This window comes from Notolepis coatsorum, assembly GCF_963971535.1.
Source record: "Notolepis coatsorum genome assembly, chromosome: 13".
Taxonomy (NCBI): Eukaryota; Metazoa; Chordata; class Actinopteri; order Aulopiformes; family Paralepididae; genus Notolepis; species Notolepis coatsorum.
In genome coordinates this window covers 116,232,548-116,251,153 of record NC_140177.1, presented here as the reverse complement: position 1 = coordinate 116,251,153, position 18,606 = coordinate 116,232,548, and the positions used below count along the sequence as shown (strand labels likewise).

At 44.7% G+C, this 18,606-nt stretch overlaps 1 protein-coding gene across 1 annotated transcript in view; it reads right to left on the bottom strand.

The window, feature by feature from the left end:
- Positions 1-17,378, bottom strand: part of dnaaf11 (dynein axonemal assembly factor 11) — a gene marked incomplete at both ends in the record, with an annotated part of 129,479 nt that extends 112,101 nt beyond the window's left edge. Inside the window, 5 exon segments of the mRNA XM_084327779.1 lie at positions 6,850-6,881; positions 6,883-7,023; positions 11,441-11,613; positions 15,589-15,666; positions 17,192-17,378. Of these exon segments, the coding sequence (XP_084183905.1) occupies positions 6,850-6,881; positions 6,883-7,023; positions 11,441-11,613; positions 15,589-15,666; positions 17,192-17,378 (611 nt within the window).
- Positions 17,379-18,606: the final 1,228 nt, after the last annotated feature.

The following is an 18,606-nucleotide window of genomic DNA, read 5'->3' as shown; positions in this document are numbered from 1 at the left end:
TCTTGTCGGGCGGGAAGGAGCTTCTCTAATATTCTCTCTACATTAAAGTTAGCGTACAGTTCGTATATCCCTTTTTCCTTTTGGGACCCCAGCATCCCTACCAGGGACTGTACCTTGATAGAGAGGTCATCTAATGCTCGGTTGTCTCTGGCTGGGGGGAGACGGTCAATGTCTCTTATCTCCTGTATCACGTAGTCCCATATGCGTCCATAACGTTGGTCGAGGGCTACTAGGGCCGCGGTGTATGGGGTAGTAGAGTTGGAATATGCCAGCGCTATATTGTGCGCTCTGGGCACCTTCAGGTGCTTGAGTAGGATAGCATACTTGTACGTTTCATCCGGTACATCGGACATCATTGTCTCTAAGCACATTCGTAGCTCTGTGTACTGTGCTCTGTTCTCGTGTGTGAAGTCCGGGAACGTCGGTGTGCCAAGGTACGATGCCATGGATGGCTGGCACATCGGTGAGCGTTGGGGGAGAGGCCTCCTGGGCGAGTCTCCCCGTGCGTGTCGTCTTGGGCTGGTACTTGGTGGGTACCGAAGCCCGGGTACCCAGGTGCTGTTCCTCGGGGCTGGCGGTGCGTCAAACTCACCCGTGAGTTGAGTCGGGGGTTTGTAGCGCAGTGCCTCGGGGCTGACGTCTGGGCTGTACTGGACCTCCTGGTCCAGAGTACGTTGCTGCTGGTCGGCTTGACATTCCTCCTCTTCCTCCTCCTCTTCCTCTGCTAGGTCCTGGAGTCTTCTGTTCAGTCTCTCGGCGTGGTCCGGTTCTTCCCGGTTGCTGGGTCTCGTATGGACCGGCCGGGGAGGGGGTTCGGAGACGTGGACAGGATCCTCCTGTTGGCGGGGTCCCGGGTCGCTTGGTCGGGTAGGGGAATGTGTCCTAGACCCTTGTCGTGACGATCTCCGGGAGCTCCGTGCGGAGTGAGGGGGTGTCGCCATGGCAATCAATTTGTCCATCAGCTGCGCCTGTAGTCGGTCGCGCTCTGCCTCGCGCTGGGCATGGGCGGCTTCGCGCACTGCTTCGCGCTGGGCATTGGCGGCGGCGCACTGTGCATCGGCGCGGCTTCTTTCAATGTTCTCTTCCGTCTGAAGGCGTCTGGTCTCCAGTCGTATGCGGTCGTCTTCACTCCTTTGTTGCGCCTGGAAGCGCTCTCGCTCGGTTGCAGAATGCTCGCGTTCACTGAGGGCTTGCGCTTGGAGTTGCGCGTGAAGGCGCTCTCGTTGGTCTGCAGCTCGTTCGCGCTCGGTGGAGGCTGCCAGGGTGGCGATGAGTGCCTGCGCCAGCATCTTGTCCGCTTCGCTGGGGGGAGACACAGGCGGAGGTGATCGGCTTCTGGCAGTGCTCGTTGGAGATCCGTTCTCCTGTCGCGCTCCGAGGAGATCCATCTCCTGGGTGTGCGTCTCCTCTGGTAGTGGGTCGGGTTCCGTCCCTGGAGGGCTTTCTTTATCCTGGAGCTCTCCGGGGACTACCTCGTTGGCGTCGGCGGGGGGTAAAGTCATGTCAGGTCCCTCCTGGTCCCCCCTGTGAGCTTGGTCAGTTACGTTAGAACCCACTAGGGTCTCTACTGGCGGGGTCGCCTGGTCGGTAGGGTTTGACATACTTTTACTATCCGCTTTTTCTATTTTATCCGTACTTTACTTTTTTATAAAGCTAGGTAGTAGACTGTCAGCGTAGTCCTCTAGGGAAAGAGGTGGCTGCTGTCTGCGCTGCGGGCGATCTAACTTAGGAGAACCGTTTGTGGAGTGTTCATCATCGGCCATGTTAATATTAATATTATATTAATATTACGCTAATTACCCTCCGGCTCGAAGGACCAATTCTAACTGAGGGGTACAATTCCCTGACTGTATTAATAAGTATGGTATCATTAAACCACTACTGTCTTATGTACATTACTACTGGCCATACAGTACACAGGTATATGATATGAACACCTCCACAATGACACGGTTCCACAACAAATCTTGGTTAGAGTAATATTTATTAGCAGCAATGATAGTATATAACAATACTTTACGTAGGGTCGCGCTTATAAGGCGAAGAATGTGCGTGAGTAAATCAATAACGTAAGTCCATTATCATATTACGCAGGAGATAATGAATACCACCTGTATCTTAGGAATTATATCTATGGTACACTAGTAAGGCAGCGGGAGATAATAGTAGGGTCCCTCTGGTTGTAGGCCAGCAAGGGGAGAGGAAATGTTCGAATGCAAAGTCTGGATCACCGGGGAATCAATAAGCTCCAGCTACGGGAGACGGTACATTACTCCCTTGATCGGCAGACGAAAGCAGCAGCTATTCTCCGGTATGCGGTGCAGCATGGAAGAAAGCTAGCCAGCCTCAGGCGTCTTAGAGGCGGGCTCGACGATGCTCCTCACAGGGTAAATCCCACACAGTTGTGGGTGTAGACGGTTCTCCGCTCCATCAGATACAGGACCAAAGCAAATATAATCCAGCCGAAAAGGGCTATGTAGTCGTCGGGTAGGTTATCCAGTGTACATGTCCACACGGTCCTCGTCTAGGGCTCCTCGGGTGAAGGCGGCAGGTTAAGCTGCCCAGCCTGGATAAGCACACTAGCTGGTACGAGGAAACGTTGGTGATGCTGGTCACTGTAGAACGGTAGCCGCACGATACACTATACATAAATAGACTATTACTGAATGAATAGAATAGGTCGAACTCGACGGTACAGCGTTAAACTCTGATACTTCAGCTATCAATTCGCACGCGGTCTCAATGCTCTATTTGGGGCCAAACGGGCCCTACTTCACCGCACGTTGTATCGTGGGTGAGGCTTCACTTGGGTAACTCGAACTACTTCTGTATTCACCTGCGCCATATTTATACGTTAGGCGAACAAACTAGTACCAGCCTTATTCCTGTCTCGTATTCTTGCGCAGAGCCGTTCATGTGCAGGCATGTCTTTGGCGGTGACTTTGAACTAGGCCTTGGGGGTATGGCAGTGGCGCCTAGGGGACCGCTGTCCAATAGGAGAACGAAATATTATGGTCTGTACTAGGTTAAAGGGATATTCCGTGTATATGTACAAAGAATACACAAGGGATATCAGACGATATACAAATATTATGCAATATATATCAAGTAGTAAATATATATATTCGGTTTAATCTGATCCTTCGTAACACAAGTCAAGTCAAGTGTTTTATTTGTCACGGCATACAAGTATACAATGAAATGCGGGGGGTCTTGCCCGCAACGATGTGCATAATACAATAGTAATATATAATAGAATCCAATAGAACGACATTGTGCAATAAAACAAGTAAACAGAGTAGGGCATATCGGTATATGTACATGAGTTATTTACAGAGCATGGTAGGACATGCTAGGTCCTGTGGTAGTGCAATACACTGTTAGCTACAGATGAGGCACTGTATCTTTATCTCAAGTTATACTATACTATTCTTAAAGTGACCTTTCCTTTTGTAAAGTGACCATAAGTGTGAGCGTGTGCAGCATGAGTGTGTGTTTGCTCATGTTAAAGTGGCTGCTAGTGTGTGAGCGTGTACAGTGTGTGTGTCGTGTGTGTGCTCATGTGTGCTTGTGTGTGGAGAGTTCAGTGTTCAAGGCTCTGATAGCCTGGGGGAAGAAGCTGAGCCGAAGTCTCTCTGTCCTAGTAGCTGGTGTTTGCAGGCGTCTGCCTGACCTCAGCAGCATGAACAGGCTGTTGTTGGGGTGGTGAGGGTCTTTCATTATTCTGCAGGCTCTGGATTTGCACCTCTTGTTGTATAGAACCTGCAGGGGTGGTAGTGCAATACCCGTGGTACGCTCGGCTGAGCACACCACTCTCTGTAGGGCCTTCTTGTCCTGTGCCGTGCTGTTTCCATACCAGGCAGTGATGTTTCCAGTCAAGATGCTCTCTACAGCTCCGGAGTAGAAGGACTGGAGTATCTTCCCAGATACTCTGAACTTCCTTAACTGTCTCAGGTGGTAGAGGCGCTGCTTCGCCTTTTTTACGACTGAGTCTATGTGTGTTGTCCATGTCAGATCCTCTGAGATGTGGACCCCCAGGTACTTGAAGCTGCTCACCCTGTCCACGGTAGCCCCGTTTATCCTCAGTGGTGTGTGTGTCCCCTGCGGTCTTCTCCTAAAATCCACGATCAGCTCCTTGGTTTTACCAATGTTCAGGAGCAGGCTGTTGTCCTGGCACCAGCCAGCGTTCCAGTACCTCAACCTCCTCCCGGTAGGCCTTCTCGTCGTTGTCCGAGATCAGCCCCACCACCACTGTGTCGTCCGCAAACTTCACTATGGAGTTGGAGCTGAACTTGGCCACACAGTCATGTGTGTATAGTGAGTACAGCAGGGGGCTCAGAACACAGCCCTGGGGGGATCCGATGCTCAGGGTGATGGTGTTGGAGGTCTGACCCCCCACCCTGACCGCCTGGGGCCTTTCACTCAGAAAGTCCAGTATCCAGGCGCTCAGAGCGGAGCTCAGACCCAGCTCGATCAGCTTGTCCACCAGTCTGGTGGGGACTATGGTGTTGAACGCTGAGCTGTAGTCAATGAACAACAATCTCACATGGTCCAAGTGAGAGAGTGTGCTGTGCAGTACTTGGGAGACCGCATCATCAGTGGACCTGTTTGGCCTGTATGCAAATTGCATAGGGTCCATATCACTGGGGAGGGAGGCACAAATGTGATCCTTGACCAGCCTCTCAAAACATTTCATGGCCACAGAGGTGAGTGCCACCGGTCTGTAGTCATTGAGACCTGTTGGGGAGGATTTCTTTGGTACCGGGATAATGGTAGACATCTTGAAGCAGGCAGGGACCACTGACTCCGCCAGGGATCGATTAAATATGGTGGTGAACACAGGGGCTAGCTGGTTAGCACAGGACTTAAGTATGCGTCCTGTTATTCCATCTGGGCCAGCAGCCTTTCTGGTGTTCACCTGCATAAATGCTCTTCTCACACTGTGTACCGTCAATGAGAGAGCGTCCCCGGCCCCGCCCCCCAGCGGATGCCCCCCCCCCCTCCACAACAGCTGGTGCGCCAGTGACGTCACTAGCCGTTGAGCTAGCATTGTCACTGTTTGCACCAAACCGAGCGTAGAAGGAGTTGAGTTTGTCCGCGAGAGGCGTCGTCGCTCCCCATTGAGGGGGCGCTGACTTTGTAGTCAGTTATCGTCCTCAGTCCCCGCTATAAGCCTCTTGTGTCATTCTGTGCCATTTGTGTCTCCATTTTGTCAGCATACGTCCGTTTGGCCAGTTTAACAGCCTTGCGCAGAGTATAGACTGTTGCCTTGTACTCTTCCATGTTTCCCGTCTCTCTGCCCAGGTTGTAAGCAGTGGTGCGAGATTTCAGAGCTGCTCTGATAGTACTGTCCACCCACGGTTTCTGGTTTGGGAAGACCCTCGCCTTCTTTGTGGGGACCAGTGGTGCAGTGCTGGTATAACTCGGTATAACGGCGTTATACCTCGCTCACTGAGGCTGAAGTACGCGCAATCGCTTTTTACATGGCATTATCCAACCGGACTCCCGGAGAAGCATGCAGCTGCAGAGCCGCAGAGCCAGCGGCGCTCTCTGGGCCGCGCGCTGACGGCCGCGCTGTGAGGCAATAGTATCCAGCTGCAGGACGAGAGCAGCCAAAAAAAACTGTGCATGCGCGCGCACGCGCGCGGAGCGTTTGACCTACTGTCAATTTGCCACTGCACCACTGGTGGGGACGATACTATCAGCCAAGGTAGCTATGAAGCTAACAACAGTATCTGCGAACTCGCTGACGTCACTGGCGCTTCCTTGGAACATATCCCAGTCGACATCTTCGAGGGCGTCCTGAAGCGTGGCCTCTGATTGGTCGGACCATCTCTTTACCTCACGTGACACGACGGCGTCACGTGATCTCTGTTTGTAAGCGGGGAGAAGGAAGATGGAGTCATGATCAGATGTGCTTGTAGCTCCCGCTAATGGCGGAGCCGGTACTGCCTTGTAGCCGGCTCTGAACGGGGTGTAGCAGTGGTCAAGCGTATTCCCTCCTCTGGTGGAGCAGGCGATGTGCTGAAAAAAGGACGGCATCACTTTCTTCAAATTCGCCTGATTGAAATCACCGGCTACGATCATGGCTGCGTCTGGGTGTTTGATCTGGTGGGTGTTTAGATGATCCTGTAGCTCCGCCAGAGCCCTGGAGGTGTTTGCTTGGGGAGGAATATACACCGCAGTCATGATGATCGCGGTAAACTCTCTGGGAAGGTGGAAGGCGCGACATTGAATGGAGAGATGTTCCATGTCCGGGGAGCATGAACGGGAGAGTATCTTGATCTCCTTGGGGCTAACCCAGCCGTTGTTGGTCAGAAGACAGACACCCCCGCCGATGCTCTTCCCGGAGGCTTCTGTGCGGTCCGCTCGGAAGACGGTGAAGGAGTCCGAGGGAGAGACGCTGTGGTCCGGCGTCGCTGGTTTCAACCAAGTCTCCCTGAAGCACATGATGTTGCAGTCCCTCATCTCTCGCTGGAATTGGACCCTCGCTCGTAAATCATCCATCTTACTCTCTAGCGAACGTGCATTCGCCAGAAAGATGGATGGGATCGCCGGACGGTAAGCAGATCTTTTTAACCTTAATCTGGATACTCATGGATTCCAGTCATTTGTGCTGAACTAGGCTAGCTTGCAGCCCAATAGCTTTCTACTGAACACACAGAGAGGAAATTGGTATACTGTATAAATTATCTTATTGTGTGACTCTGGAGAAGACGGTATGCACATTTCCCATAATATTTGCGTGCTTTAATGTTTCCAGTCATTGCTGCTTGCCATCTGAATAAAGAAAGCAAAGCAGGAGGAATCCATACATACATACATACATCATATATACAGTACATACACCATGTTGTTGATGTCCTCCTCTCCTCCTTCCCCCCGTCTCCGGGCTTGCTCTTTCTCCTCGACTCTTCTCCTCAGGTGCTCCTGCTCCTGCTGCAAGACGCACCTCCTCACCTCCTCCAACCCCTGGCTGGCCCGGATCCGCTCCGACCGGCTGATTTCTTTCCCATCCAGCCACTATGGTGAAAAAAGAGAGCATTAATATAGCATTTACTTTATATCATAAGAGTTAGCCTGGAGCTTTTACTTTATATCATAAGTATTAGCCTGGAGCTTTTACTTTACAATCATAAGTATTAGCTTGGAGCTTTTACTTTATATCATAAGCATTAGCCTGGAGCTTTTACTTTATATCATAAGCATTAGCCAGGAGCTTTTACTTTATATCATAAGCATTAGCCTGGAGCTTTTACTTAATATCATAAGCATTAGCTTGGAGCTTCATCTGAGTCATGATCTGACACTGGATTAACTATATTGTTAATCAGCTCATTGTCTTAACAGCTTTTTATTCTCTAACACACATTGATTTGATTTCTGTGTGTGTTTTATAGTGATGCCTTAAGGAGAAGTGAGGAGAGGTGAAAAATCGTTATTGGCTTTCACTCACTATGCTACTTGTTGTTGTTTGTTCAGGAAATAATCATTTTTGAGAAGCACGATGGGGGAGAAAGCAAATATGGATGGATGAAACTCTTGTTGAGCTTTATGCATGACGCACCAGTCTACCTCTAGCTTCATTCAGCAGTGTGCTGCCTCAGTATTATTGCCAACGATTCTTTACTTTGTAAAGAAAATTGTGTTCATTGATAATTTAGGAATAATTATATTATAGAAGGCAAATCATATGTAGCGGTGGTCTGGTACACTGTAAAAAATACGTTTTTTCACAGGAAATTCCATAAGTGTAAATGCCATAAGAATACAGTAAATTACCTTTTATCAAAGTATTTGATTTTACTGTAATTTGACAGTAAGTATTTGGCAACCATTTGATGCCAGACATTTACCGTTTTCTTGCAGCTTTTTTCTTACAGTGTAGGCTACATGTCAATATCAAGGCAACAATAGATAAAGGAAACAATGGTAGGCAGCTACAGAATAACTTTTAAAAGCAATATTTCATTAGTCATTACTGTTTGTCATGATCAGTAGCAGTGAGTGAGCATGTTCACATGATCATAACTCACTCTTTATCATAACTCGCTCACTATAATAACTCACTCTTTATCATAACTAACTTTGTGGTAAAAAAAATCAAAAAAAAAAAAACTCCCCACAAAATCTTGACCTGCCCCTAATAGTCTAGCAGCAAGTCCTAAAAAAGGCTTTCATTTTCTAAATACCCTACCCGAGGTAAAACAAAACACAACAATCGACCACATTCTTAAACGCAGTTACGAAAAAGAAATGTCTTAACTCCACATACGAAGTTCCTGGGACAATTCTGGCATTCCTGAATGGTTTCTTATTCACATTCACTTTAACACCACGCCATATTTGTATCTATTTATTACAAAAAGATTTGCACTACATCCCTACCTAATTTTAGCTTTTTTTTTTTGCATTTTGTACTTTTTTGTGCATTTTAGTTTGTATATTGTATATTTTGGATATTACTTTTTACTGTATGAAGCACATTCTCAGGGGGCTGTTAGAAATAGGTCGTTTTAGCCTTTCGTTGATTGTTATCCGCCTCCATCTGCTCTTCCATGATGTATCTGCGTTGTGTTTATTTAGTATTGTTGAGGCACTCGTTCGGTGGAATTCTGTCCTCCCACACACTGACTGGCTAAAACAATGTCTCTTTCCCCGTTAATGCATCAGAAAATGTATGTACTTGGGAGGCGTTGTCTCATATCAGCAGGATGTTTATTTCCATAAACAGCATCTTGTACAGAATGAAACCAATTGGAAGTCTTAAGAAACTAAAGTTCCATCTCTCTCTTGGTGGTGCTATCTCTCTCCTAGCGGCCTATCTCCTCGTGGTCTTTTCTCGCTCGTGGCTTCCTTTCCCCTCACCCCCAGCCCTCGCTACTTGGTGTGGTCGCTATCCAAACTCAACTGGCCTATAGAGTATCTGGCCTTCATCACCTAGGCAACGTCCCTCTCTCTCTCTCTGTCTGTCTCTCTCTGGAATGTTGACCTCGACTTCGCTATCTCCCACAGGCCCAGACCCTGAGCTTATACAGAAAATGGAGTGAAATGTCTGTCTAATACAGATTTAGTCTAAAAGACTAAACACAATTAAAAGGAGTTTACCTACATACTTTAGAATTAAAAGGTGTTATAGCACTATAGTTATATAGTACTTATTTCTGTCATACTCAATGGAAACCAGCCATATCCTTCAGGGCTCATACAGAACCAAGCATTTCACTGTAGCTAATGTACATGTACCTTATATGTGACAAATAAAACAAAACATGAACTTGATTTGTTCTTGGTTAAGATGTACAGTTTCCTCCCCTTCGTATGTATATATATATATATATATATTTTTTTTTATGATCTCTTTTTTTATGATGTCTTGTATGTCATAAATGTCTTAATGATTTGAAAATGGAGGACCCTGATGTAAACAAGACTGGTCTGCATCCTCTTAGCAGTCGTTTGTATTGAGTTGTACTGTATTGTACCCATTCTGCAATCTGTTAACTCAATGGACGCCAAGGGGGTGCTGTTTACCTTCTGGTTAGAATGCCTTCGCTGTAATGCAATGGGGAGAATGCCGTGTTTGCGAGTGCTAAAACTATATTAAATATAGCTATGGATCTAATAAACACGTCGATTGTCAGTGAGTTTCTTCCAGTCAACATGCAAAAAACATACATACATTTCCGTTTTATACCGTGGTGAATATGAGTATACCGGTAGTTCCAGAGCGATTCTGTCTAATCTCAAGAAACTCGAGCAAACCGCGCTTCAATGGATTTCCTTAAAAATCGTGCTATTTGTCGCTTGATTTATGAATCGTTCTGAAAATAACACTAGATTATCTGTATTATATGTGTCCTCATGCACGAACAGAAGCGGGGGCTGAAAAATCGCTTCTCCTTGCCTTGGTCGCAGCCAACCGCATGCACACACACACACATGCATGATCGTTACGAAAGAAAGATCGGATTAACCCAAGATTGGTAACATAGAGTCCTTACCTAACATCTGATGTACTGCAAAAAGAATAATCCAATTCCTGATCGGCATTCCAAATATTGATCGCGTTTATTGATCCAACGTTTCTCCACCAAAAGGCATAATCCACGCTGCTCCCAGTCTCCCCAGTCCATGTGTTATAACGATACTGCATGCCCGAGAAGGAAAACCTGGACCGGACTTCTTAGATCAGCGTATAGCCCAAGGGGGAGGGATTCCAATGATGTGCAATATCGGCCGGAAGGCGTTAGGCGGCGGTATTGGCCTTTTGCGAGCTCAGACCCATTCCCAATGATAACATCAGGCTGGATGGATGAAAAATGAATGGATATAGCGAATAAAAGAAATAACGATTAAAACCCGACTTTTCTCGTGATTGGCGCTCAAGCAATGGCGAGTTAACCCGACTTTTCTCGTGAATGCGCCCAATGAGTTAATAAAGTTTTCAATCAATCAATCAATAAGAAACGGGATTTAAGAATGTGGAAAAGCAGTCGTTGATAGGCCAGATTGGTGTGTGCCACTTGGAAATTCCAGAGGGAGCTAGGAAACAGGGTTGGCATATCACAGCCATCCATCAGCCACGGCCTCCAGCGAGTCGTGGATGGAATCATACAACTGAACTGGCCACACAATACAGTGTTCATCCAATTCCCATATACTGAACAACAGATCCCAGTCAAGGATTCCATGCCATTGCTGGTCTGCCCAACACCATCGGCGGCAATTGACTGCACTCACGTGCGCATCAAGGCGACCTCTAGGTTTATGTTTATCCGCTTAGGCTAACCCGGTTAGGTTTAGGGTAAAAGGTCTGGGTGCAGGAGGAAATGGTTCAAATGTGAGCTCCATGTATTGACAATGCTGATGCCACATGGCCCCCAATAGCCACAACGTTTTTTTTCTTTTTTTTAAGTAAATATATATATTTTTAAATAGTCATAATTTAGAAATGAGATTGCATAGGTTTATGAATCGAGATCGCAATTTATTTCCGATTAATCATGCAGCCCTACTACATAACCTACCACATGGCCCCCAATGGCCACCACAACCCAACTTGTAGATAGATAGATGCTACATACCCTACCATATGGCCCCCAATGGCTGCCACAACCCAACATGTAGATAGATAGGCAGTGAGAACAAGCATATCACTAGGGTTATCAAGTGGGCACCTCCCTTCACTGGCGTTTGTTGTAAACGTACTTGGCAAATAAAGAATTTCCTGTTTCCTTTCCACTATATATGATCGTAAAGTAGCTCAACATCCAATTCATTGAGTCAGACAGCTGACATTTTCGCTGAATCGTTGTTTTGAATCATTTAACCAAATACGTTTGGAATGGTCAACCTCCTGGTGCAACACAGTGTTTAATATATGGTTATGTAAAAGTGATTAAGTTGTAAATAATGTGAAAGAATGGGTACGGTTTACCTTCAGCTGGGTCAGTGAGGCCACCACATACTGCCTGTAGCCCTGGAACTCCGTACAGGGGTTGCCCACCAGGAACAGCTCTCGGAGGTGGATGTTGTGCTTCAGGGACCCCACGCTGCTCAGGCGGCCCACAAAGTTCACCGTCAAGTCCAGCTTCTGGAGGCTCTCGCACCCTGTTGAAATGGAACTTTTTGTTTCATGCTTGTACCTTCGTGATACTATCTGCACACGTGCAGAACTCAAGTGCAAGCTGTGGTGTCATGGTAGTTGAGGGGTTGTTAGCCTAGCTTAGCATAATCAATGGAAGCGGACGTGTACGGGTAGCCTACGCATTGTCCAACTAACACCTCTCCCGAAGGACCCATACATGTCCGCTTCCATTCATTGTGCTAAGCTAGGCTAACATGCAGCCAGAACGCACAGAGAGGAAACTGGTATCCATCTTCTTGTCATCTCTCTGGAGAAGACGATAAGCTAATTTCCAAAAATGTTAGCGTGTTCTTTTAAGAGGGAACTACGCCCAATTTCAGAGTATTATTCCTCTGGTCTAAGACAGTACAAACATATTAGTGAAAATTAGATACTCTCTCCCAAAACCTGAATGAATGAATGAATGAATGAATGAATGAATGAATGAATGAATGAATGAATGAATGAATGAACCTAGAGTGCTATTGTGATGTAAATCAAGTAAGAAGTCTGAAGCTGCTCCATAGACAATGCATTAGGAAAGATTTTCAAGTCTTGAACCGTGATCCCTCCGCTGATACAACCACGACAGTTTAAAACCATGATTGATTGATTGATTGATTGATTGAAAAGTTTATTAACAGATTGCAGAACGGGTACAGTACAGTACAGCTCAATACATACAATTGTTAAGAGGATGCAGACCTGAGAAAGACTTTCGTCTTGTTTCCATCAGGGTCCCCCATTTTCAATTCATCATATGACACACACGACATACAGATAGACAGTACTGCTACATCTATACATTTATGACATACCAGATTTTCAAATACAGTACGGTTTGTGATACTAAAAAAATCCAGAAAAAGAGTGTATGTACATTTGACATAGAAACTGTGCATTGGGGGAGGTTGGGTAGGTGGGGTGGGGCGGGGCTGTACATTGGAGGTGGGGGGGGGGGGGGGGGTTGGGTAGGGGGGGGGGACACTGTACATTGGAATACCGACATACATTTGACATAGAAACTGTACATTGGAGGAGGTTGGGTAGGTGGGGTGGGGTTGGGTGGGGCTGTACATTGGAATACTGACAAAGCCATGCTTGGTCTTTATTGTACAACTGGGTTAGGACATTTGTAGGGGCCAGTTTTGAATTGCAGTCTCCCGTAGGTGTTCTTTGAGTGTTTTTGAAGGTGGGTAGTGATTCACATTCCTTTACAGCTTTGGGTAGGGCGTTCCACATTGTTGTGGCATAATTGCGAAACGTGTTTAGTCCCTTGTTTGAGCCGAATCTGGGTTTTACATGATTTGTGGAGCTCCCTCTGGTGTTGTGATCGTGGTATTCACTGACCTTTGGGAAGTATTTTGACATGTACATGGGTACCTTGGTCGTGTAGTGTATCTTGTAGACCAGGCCCATTGCAAGTTGCTGTACTCTGTCGTCTACTCTAAGCCATCCTAGGTTGGCAAAGTGTGCAGGGGTGAGGTGGGTTCTAGGAGTCAGGTCAAGCAGTAGTCTGACTAGTTTGTTTTGAGATGTTTGTAATTTGGTTTTTAGTGCCTTTGAGGTGCTTTGGTACCATGAGGTGAAAGCATAGTCGTAGTACCCTTGAATGAGTGCTCCTGCCAGAGTCTTCAGGGTATTCTTGTTGACCAAATATGGCAGCGGAGCGGAAATACGCATACGTCTGTCTCAAAGAGTCCTGCATGTATAACAAATGCGCATGTTGGTGAATTTATGACTGTGTGCCATTATTACTATCAATGTAATAATTGTGGAATATTACTATAATGAGCTGTATGTTAAATCTCGTTGTGACAACTGTAACAATGACAATAAAGATCTATTCTATTCTATATTGTCACCCACTGTAACTGAGAAGCCGTCGGTTTTGCTGAGTTTGTTATTTGAACCGAAGAGAATGGACTCTGTTTTGCCCATGTGTAATGATAGTTTGTTGTCGGCGAGCCATATGCAGATTTTGCCTAGTTCCGAGCTGAGGGTTTTTTCAACCTGTAACTTGTTCTTGTCAGAGACCAGCAGGGCTTGTATTCACACTGGGGGTATTTAATGTAGGAGTGAGTTTACACCAAGGAGCTATTATTTATTTATAGATAGATAGATAGATAGATAGATAGATAGATAGATAGATAGATAGATAGATAGATAGATAGATAGATAGATAGATAGATAGATAGATAGATAGATAGATAGATAGATAGATAGATAGATAGATAGATAGATAGATAGATAGATAGATAGATAGATAGATAGATAGATAGATAGATAGATAGATAGATAGATAGATAGATAGATAGATAGATAGATAGATAGATAGATAGATAGATAGATAGATAGATAGATAGATAGATAGATAGATAGATAGATAGATAGATAGATAGATAGATAGATAGATAGATAGATAGATAGATAGATAGATAGATAGATAGATAGATAGATAGATAGATAGATAGATAGATAGATAGATAGATAGATAGATAGATAGATAGATAGATAGATAGATAGATAGATAGATAGATAGATAGATAGATAGATAGATAGATAGATAGATAGATAGATAGATAGATAGATAGATAGATAGATAGATAGATAGATAGATAGATAGATAGATAGATAGATAGATAGATAGATAGATAGATAGATAGATAGATAGATAGATAGATAGATAGATAGATAGATAGATAGATAGATAGATAGATAGATAGATAGATAGATAGATAGATAGATAGATAGATAGATAGATAGATAGATAGATAGATAGATAGATAGATAGATAGATAGATAGATAGATAGATAGATAGAGAGGGATGCAGGGAGATTAGCCGTCCACTGCGACTGCTGCTCTGCCCCACCAGGGTGTGGTGGAGAGGGTGGTTGGTATTGTCCACTGCCTGATAGAACATGAACAACGAGCTTCGATTTTAATTCGAAGCTTCGTTTTTTTTTTTTTTTTTTAAATACGTTTTTTTTTCTTATGTTGTGGGACTTGTACAGCACTTTGGTAAACTTTGTTGTTTTTAAATGTGCTCTATAAATAAAGTGGATTGGATTAATGAATTAAGTATAAGTAGATATTCATGTTTAAGATGAATGAAGTAAGATTTTGATTATTTGAAATATGGCCTGTGTAGACTAAACTATGCACAGAATTATGTCAGTCTACAAGGTCCGGATTCTACATGGTCCGGCAATGTAGACCTTGTAGACTCCACTACAGACCAATTATCAGTGAATGTTCATGCATTTTTAAGAAGGGCTACTTCCACAAAAAAACAAAGAACTCACCAAAACATCTCAGTAGCACCTTATCTAAATGTTCTATTTCATATATGGAGATTCATATTTATTTATGTATTGCATGCATTTCTACATTTTATTTCCTCATCCCAGTATCTTTCTTTCTTATGTGTGGAATTCTACAAGGCATGTAGGTGTATATGTGTTTGAGGATGATATCCTTCAAACAGGCAATAGTGATGATATAATTTGGGCAGTGCTGAGCTGGGTTACTTTCCTCCAGTGTATTTGTCCCCCGGCCCCACCCAATGGCTGGCGCGCGCGCGCGCGCGCACACACACGCACACGCACACACACACACACACACACACACAACACACACACACAAAAATCGAAGTAAAAAAAAAATTGAAAAATAATTGAAAAGCGCTCGAAAAATCTAAAAACATAATCCTAACATAACTCCCCGGCTCATCCAGGTAGGAGTAGGCCCGGTGGAGCATGTAGAGGGCCGCGTCGTCCACCCCGATGCTCTCCCGATACCCAAACTGCAGGGGGTCAAGGGCGTGTTCAGTATGTGGCCTCAGATGGTGTAGAAGCAGCCTCTCCAGTGTCTTCATGATGTGTGAAGTGAGGGCCACCGGTCTGTAGTCATTGAAACTGTGCGGTTTCAACATTGTTACATTATACAACATACTAACCTTCAAGATTTTCAATAACTTCGATGTTGTTCAAAGCGACGTTTAAATACTCCAGCTTCTTCAAACGACTCACATTTTCTGTGGGGGGGAGAGAGAAATCAATGCTTTTGAAATGCATACAATTATACAATATGGTAATTTAAATTACCAGGACACACAGGGGCAGTTTCACATACAGTGATTAAGCTTAATCCTAGTCCTAGTCATGGACTAAGGATTTTCCCACATGTTCAGTCTAGGGCTAAGGGCGCTTTCACCACTAAGTTTGTTTGAAATGGTCCAAATCAAAAGTGAATTTATTGGTTTATGTTCCTAAATTTTTTTCGTTGTACCAACAATGACAAATAAAGATCTATTCTATTCTATGTTGCCATTATTGACAAACAAACCAAACGTTCAAAACAAATATATGTGATCACGCAGGTCAGCCTTTTATTGGACATCATTTTTACGAACAAATGTGCACAAAGATAATCTTGTGATCACTTTGGCTTGTTGTACAAATGTTATGAAATAGAAGTACGTCCAATTGAAATTTTTTATATCGCCCCGATTGCCATCAAACTGTATTTCATCATCAATATAATGCATTTGGGGCTATATATCACGTTCTGGAGAAAGCTGCAGAAAGAGATGAAAACATACTTATACATTAGACCATACTTTACTATGAATATGTGAATGAAAAAGTTTAACGTTGCTACACAATGAACAATACATATAGGACTTTGAATGGGCCCTAATAATGGCAATGTAGCAATAGAATTTAAAAAGTTATAGCCCTGCAAAGAAGGGGAATTTCTCCATAGACAAATAGCGCTGGCAATCCACAGTCATTTTCCGGATTTCTGGCCGGCACCCATAGTGTTAATGTTAAGGCTCTCATCTACATTTATTCATTATCTCTCCCCCGCTCTCTCTCTCTCCCATGAGCTCAATGTAACGCGGAAGTGCAGTGGTCTATAGTATGATGTCACAAAATGGCCCATCCACACCATTGTACCAACCTGCAGTGAGTGCATTGTCTGATTAGATCTGAATGAGCCCTTAGTCCAGTTGAATCCAAACCTGGAGCGTTTACCCCTGTGGTAATTTTCTTGTAAGATCTCTTTCTCTTAAACAGTACTGTATATTGTGTATATGTCTTGTTGTATGTCATAAATGTCATGATGAATTGAAAATGGGGGACCCCGATGTAAACAAGACGAAAGTCTTTTTCTGGTCTGCATCCTCTTAGCAGTTTGTTTTGTATTGAGCCTTACTGTATTGTACCATTCTGCAATCTGTTAATAAAGTTTTCAATCAATCAATCAATGAGCCCTAAACAAGGCAGGTATGAGCACCCTTAGCTCAATCTATGTCTGTGTAACTGGCCCACAGACACAGTGCACAGAGTGAGTAAGTGAGTAAGTGAGTGAGTGAGTGAGTGAGTGAGTGAGTGAGTGAGTGAGTGAGTGAGTGAGTGAGTGAGTGAGTGAGTGAGTGAGTGAGTGAGTGACATCGTATAGGTGTTTTGCATCTACAAGAAAATCCAGGAAGTTAAGCCAGGATACTGTATAATAATTGTATACTGTACAATTGTCAAGGCAGGGTAGAAACTCACCTATCCTAGGAACAAGATTGTCTTGTAGGTAAAGGATCCTGAGATATCTGCACCACTTCTCAATGTGTTCTATTCTCTCAATGTTTTGCTGATGCAAAGACAGCTCCTCCAATGAAAATATTTCACAGTTGTTGTGCTCGGCCCGCCGTCTGACCATGTCTTCTGTGACTGCATTCAAGAAAGACATGTTACATACTTTATTGAATCTGCAGATCAAATCACATTTGGACATTGAATTCAAATAACACAGAGGTTAACCATCCGGATACAAAAAGCATCTTCTCCGCCACACTGTCTGGCTACCTAATTACAACATAAATGGCTGGATTTATATAGCGCTTTTATCCAAAGCGCTTTACAATTTGTTCCTCACATTTTACACATTCACACACCGATGGCGGAGACAAGGTGCAAGGTGCCAACCTGCACATCGGGAGCAATTAGGGGTTAAGTGTCTTGCTCAAGGAATTGAACCGTGAACCTCCAGATTACCAGACGACTGCTCTACCTCCTGAGCGACTGTCGCCCCAACAAGCTATTTGGAGCTGCTCCTTGACAGGCCTGCAATCCGGTACTCTATCCCCCCCTCTCACAGTGAGCTGTGGTGTTCCACAAGGAAGCATACTAGAACCGCTACTGTTCCTAATTTATGCAAATGACATGTCATCAGCTTGTGACTGCAACTTGTTCTTGTTCGCGGACGACTCAGCCCTGCTGGTCTCTGACAATAACGTCGTACGACGGGTTTCAAGTTCATGCGAATTCTGCCAATAACTGCGTACGACGTGATTCTGATCATAATTTCATATTTTCGCCATGGTATTCATATTCCACTCACGGAGCCTTGTCAATTCTGATCATAATTTCATATTTTCGCCATGGTATTCATATTCCACTCACGGAGCCTTGTCAGATGCTGATGGACTCAGCACAACTCTGCAACGCTTCAATACTGCCACCTGGTGGCTGATCGGCGAGTTGCCAAACCGGAAATGCCCGTTGCAGCTCGGTCCGTCCCCTAATTCAGTCCGGCCACTCGTTTTAAACGTCCCGGGACTCAATACACACACCGTGGATATGGATCTTTGCCATAACTCAATAAACGACATGATTTGGGCGTGTATTAGTAATATACAAACCGGAAATGGATCGCCTAAATCCCCACCACATAACTGGGATCTGTTTGCTCCACTCTCATCGTCCAACGGTACGAGGAGACTGACGTGAGTTTCAGCGTTTTTGTTTATCATTTTCGATACAAACTGCTCTGATCAATATATCACCCATACTACATGAAGCATCTAACGACTATCACGGAATTATAAACGACCCCCCCCCCTCCATTCACCCGCGCATGATCAGTCATAACCCTTAGGACCATGTACAGTTGAAATTTTTAATATAGCGTCGATCGG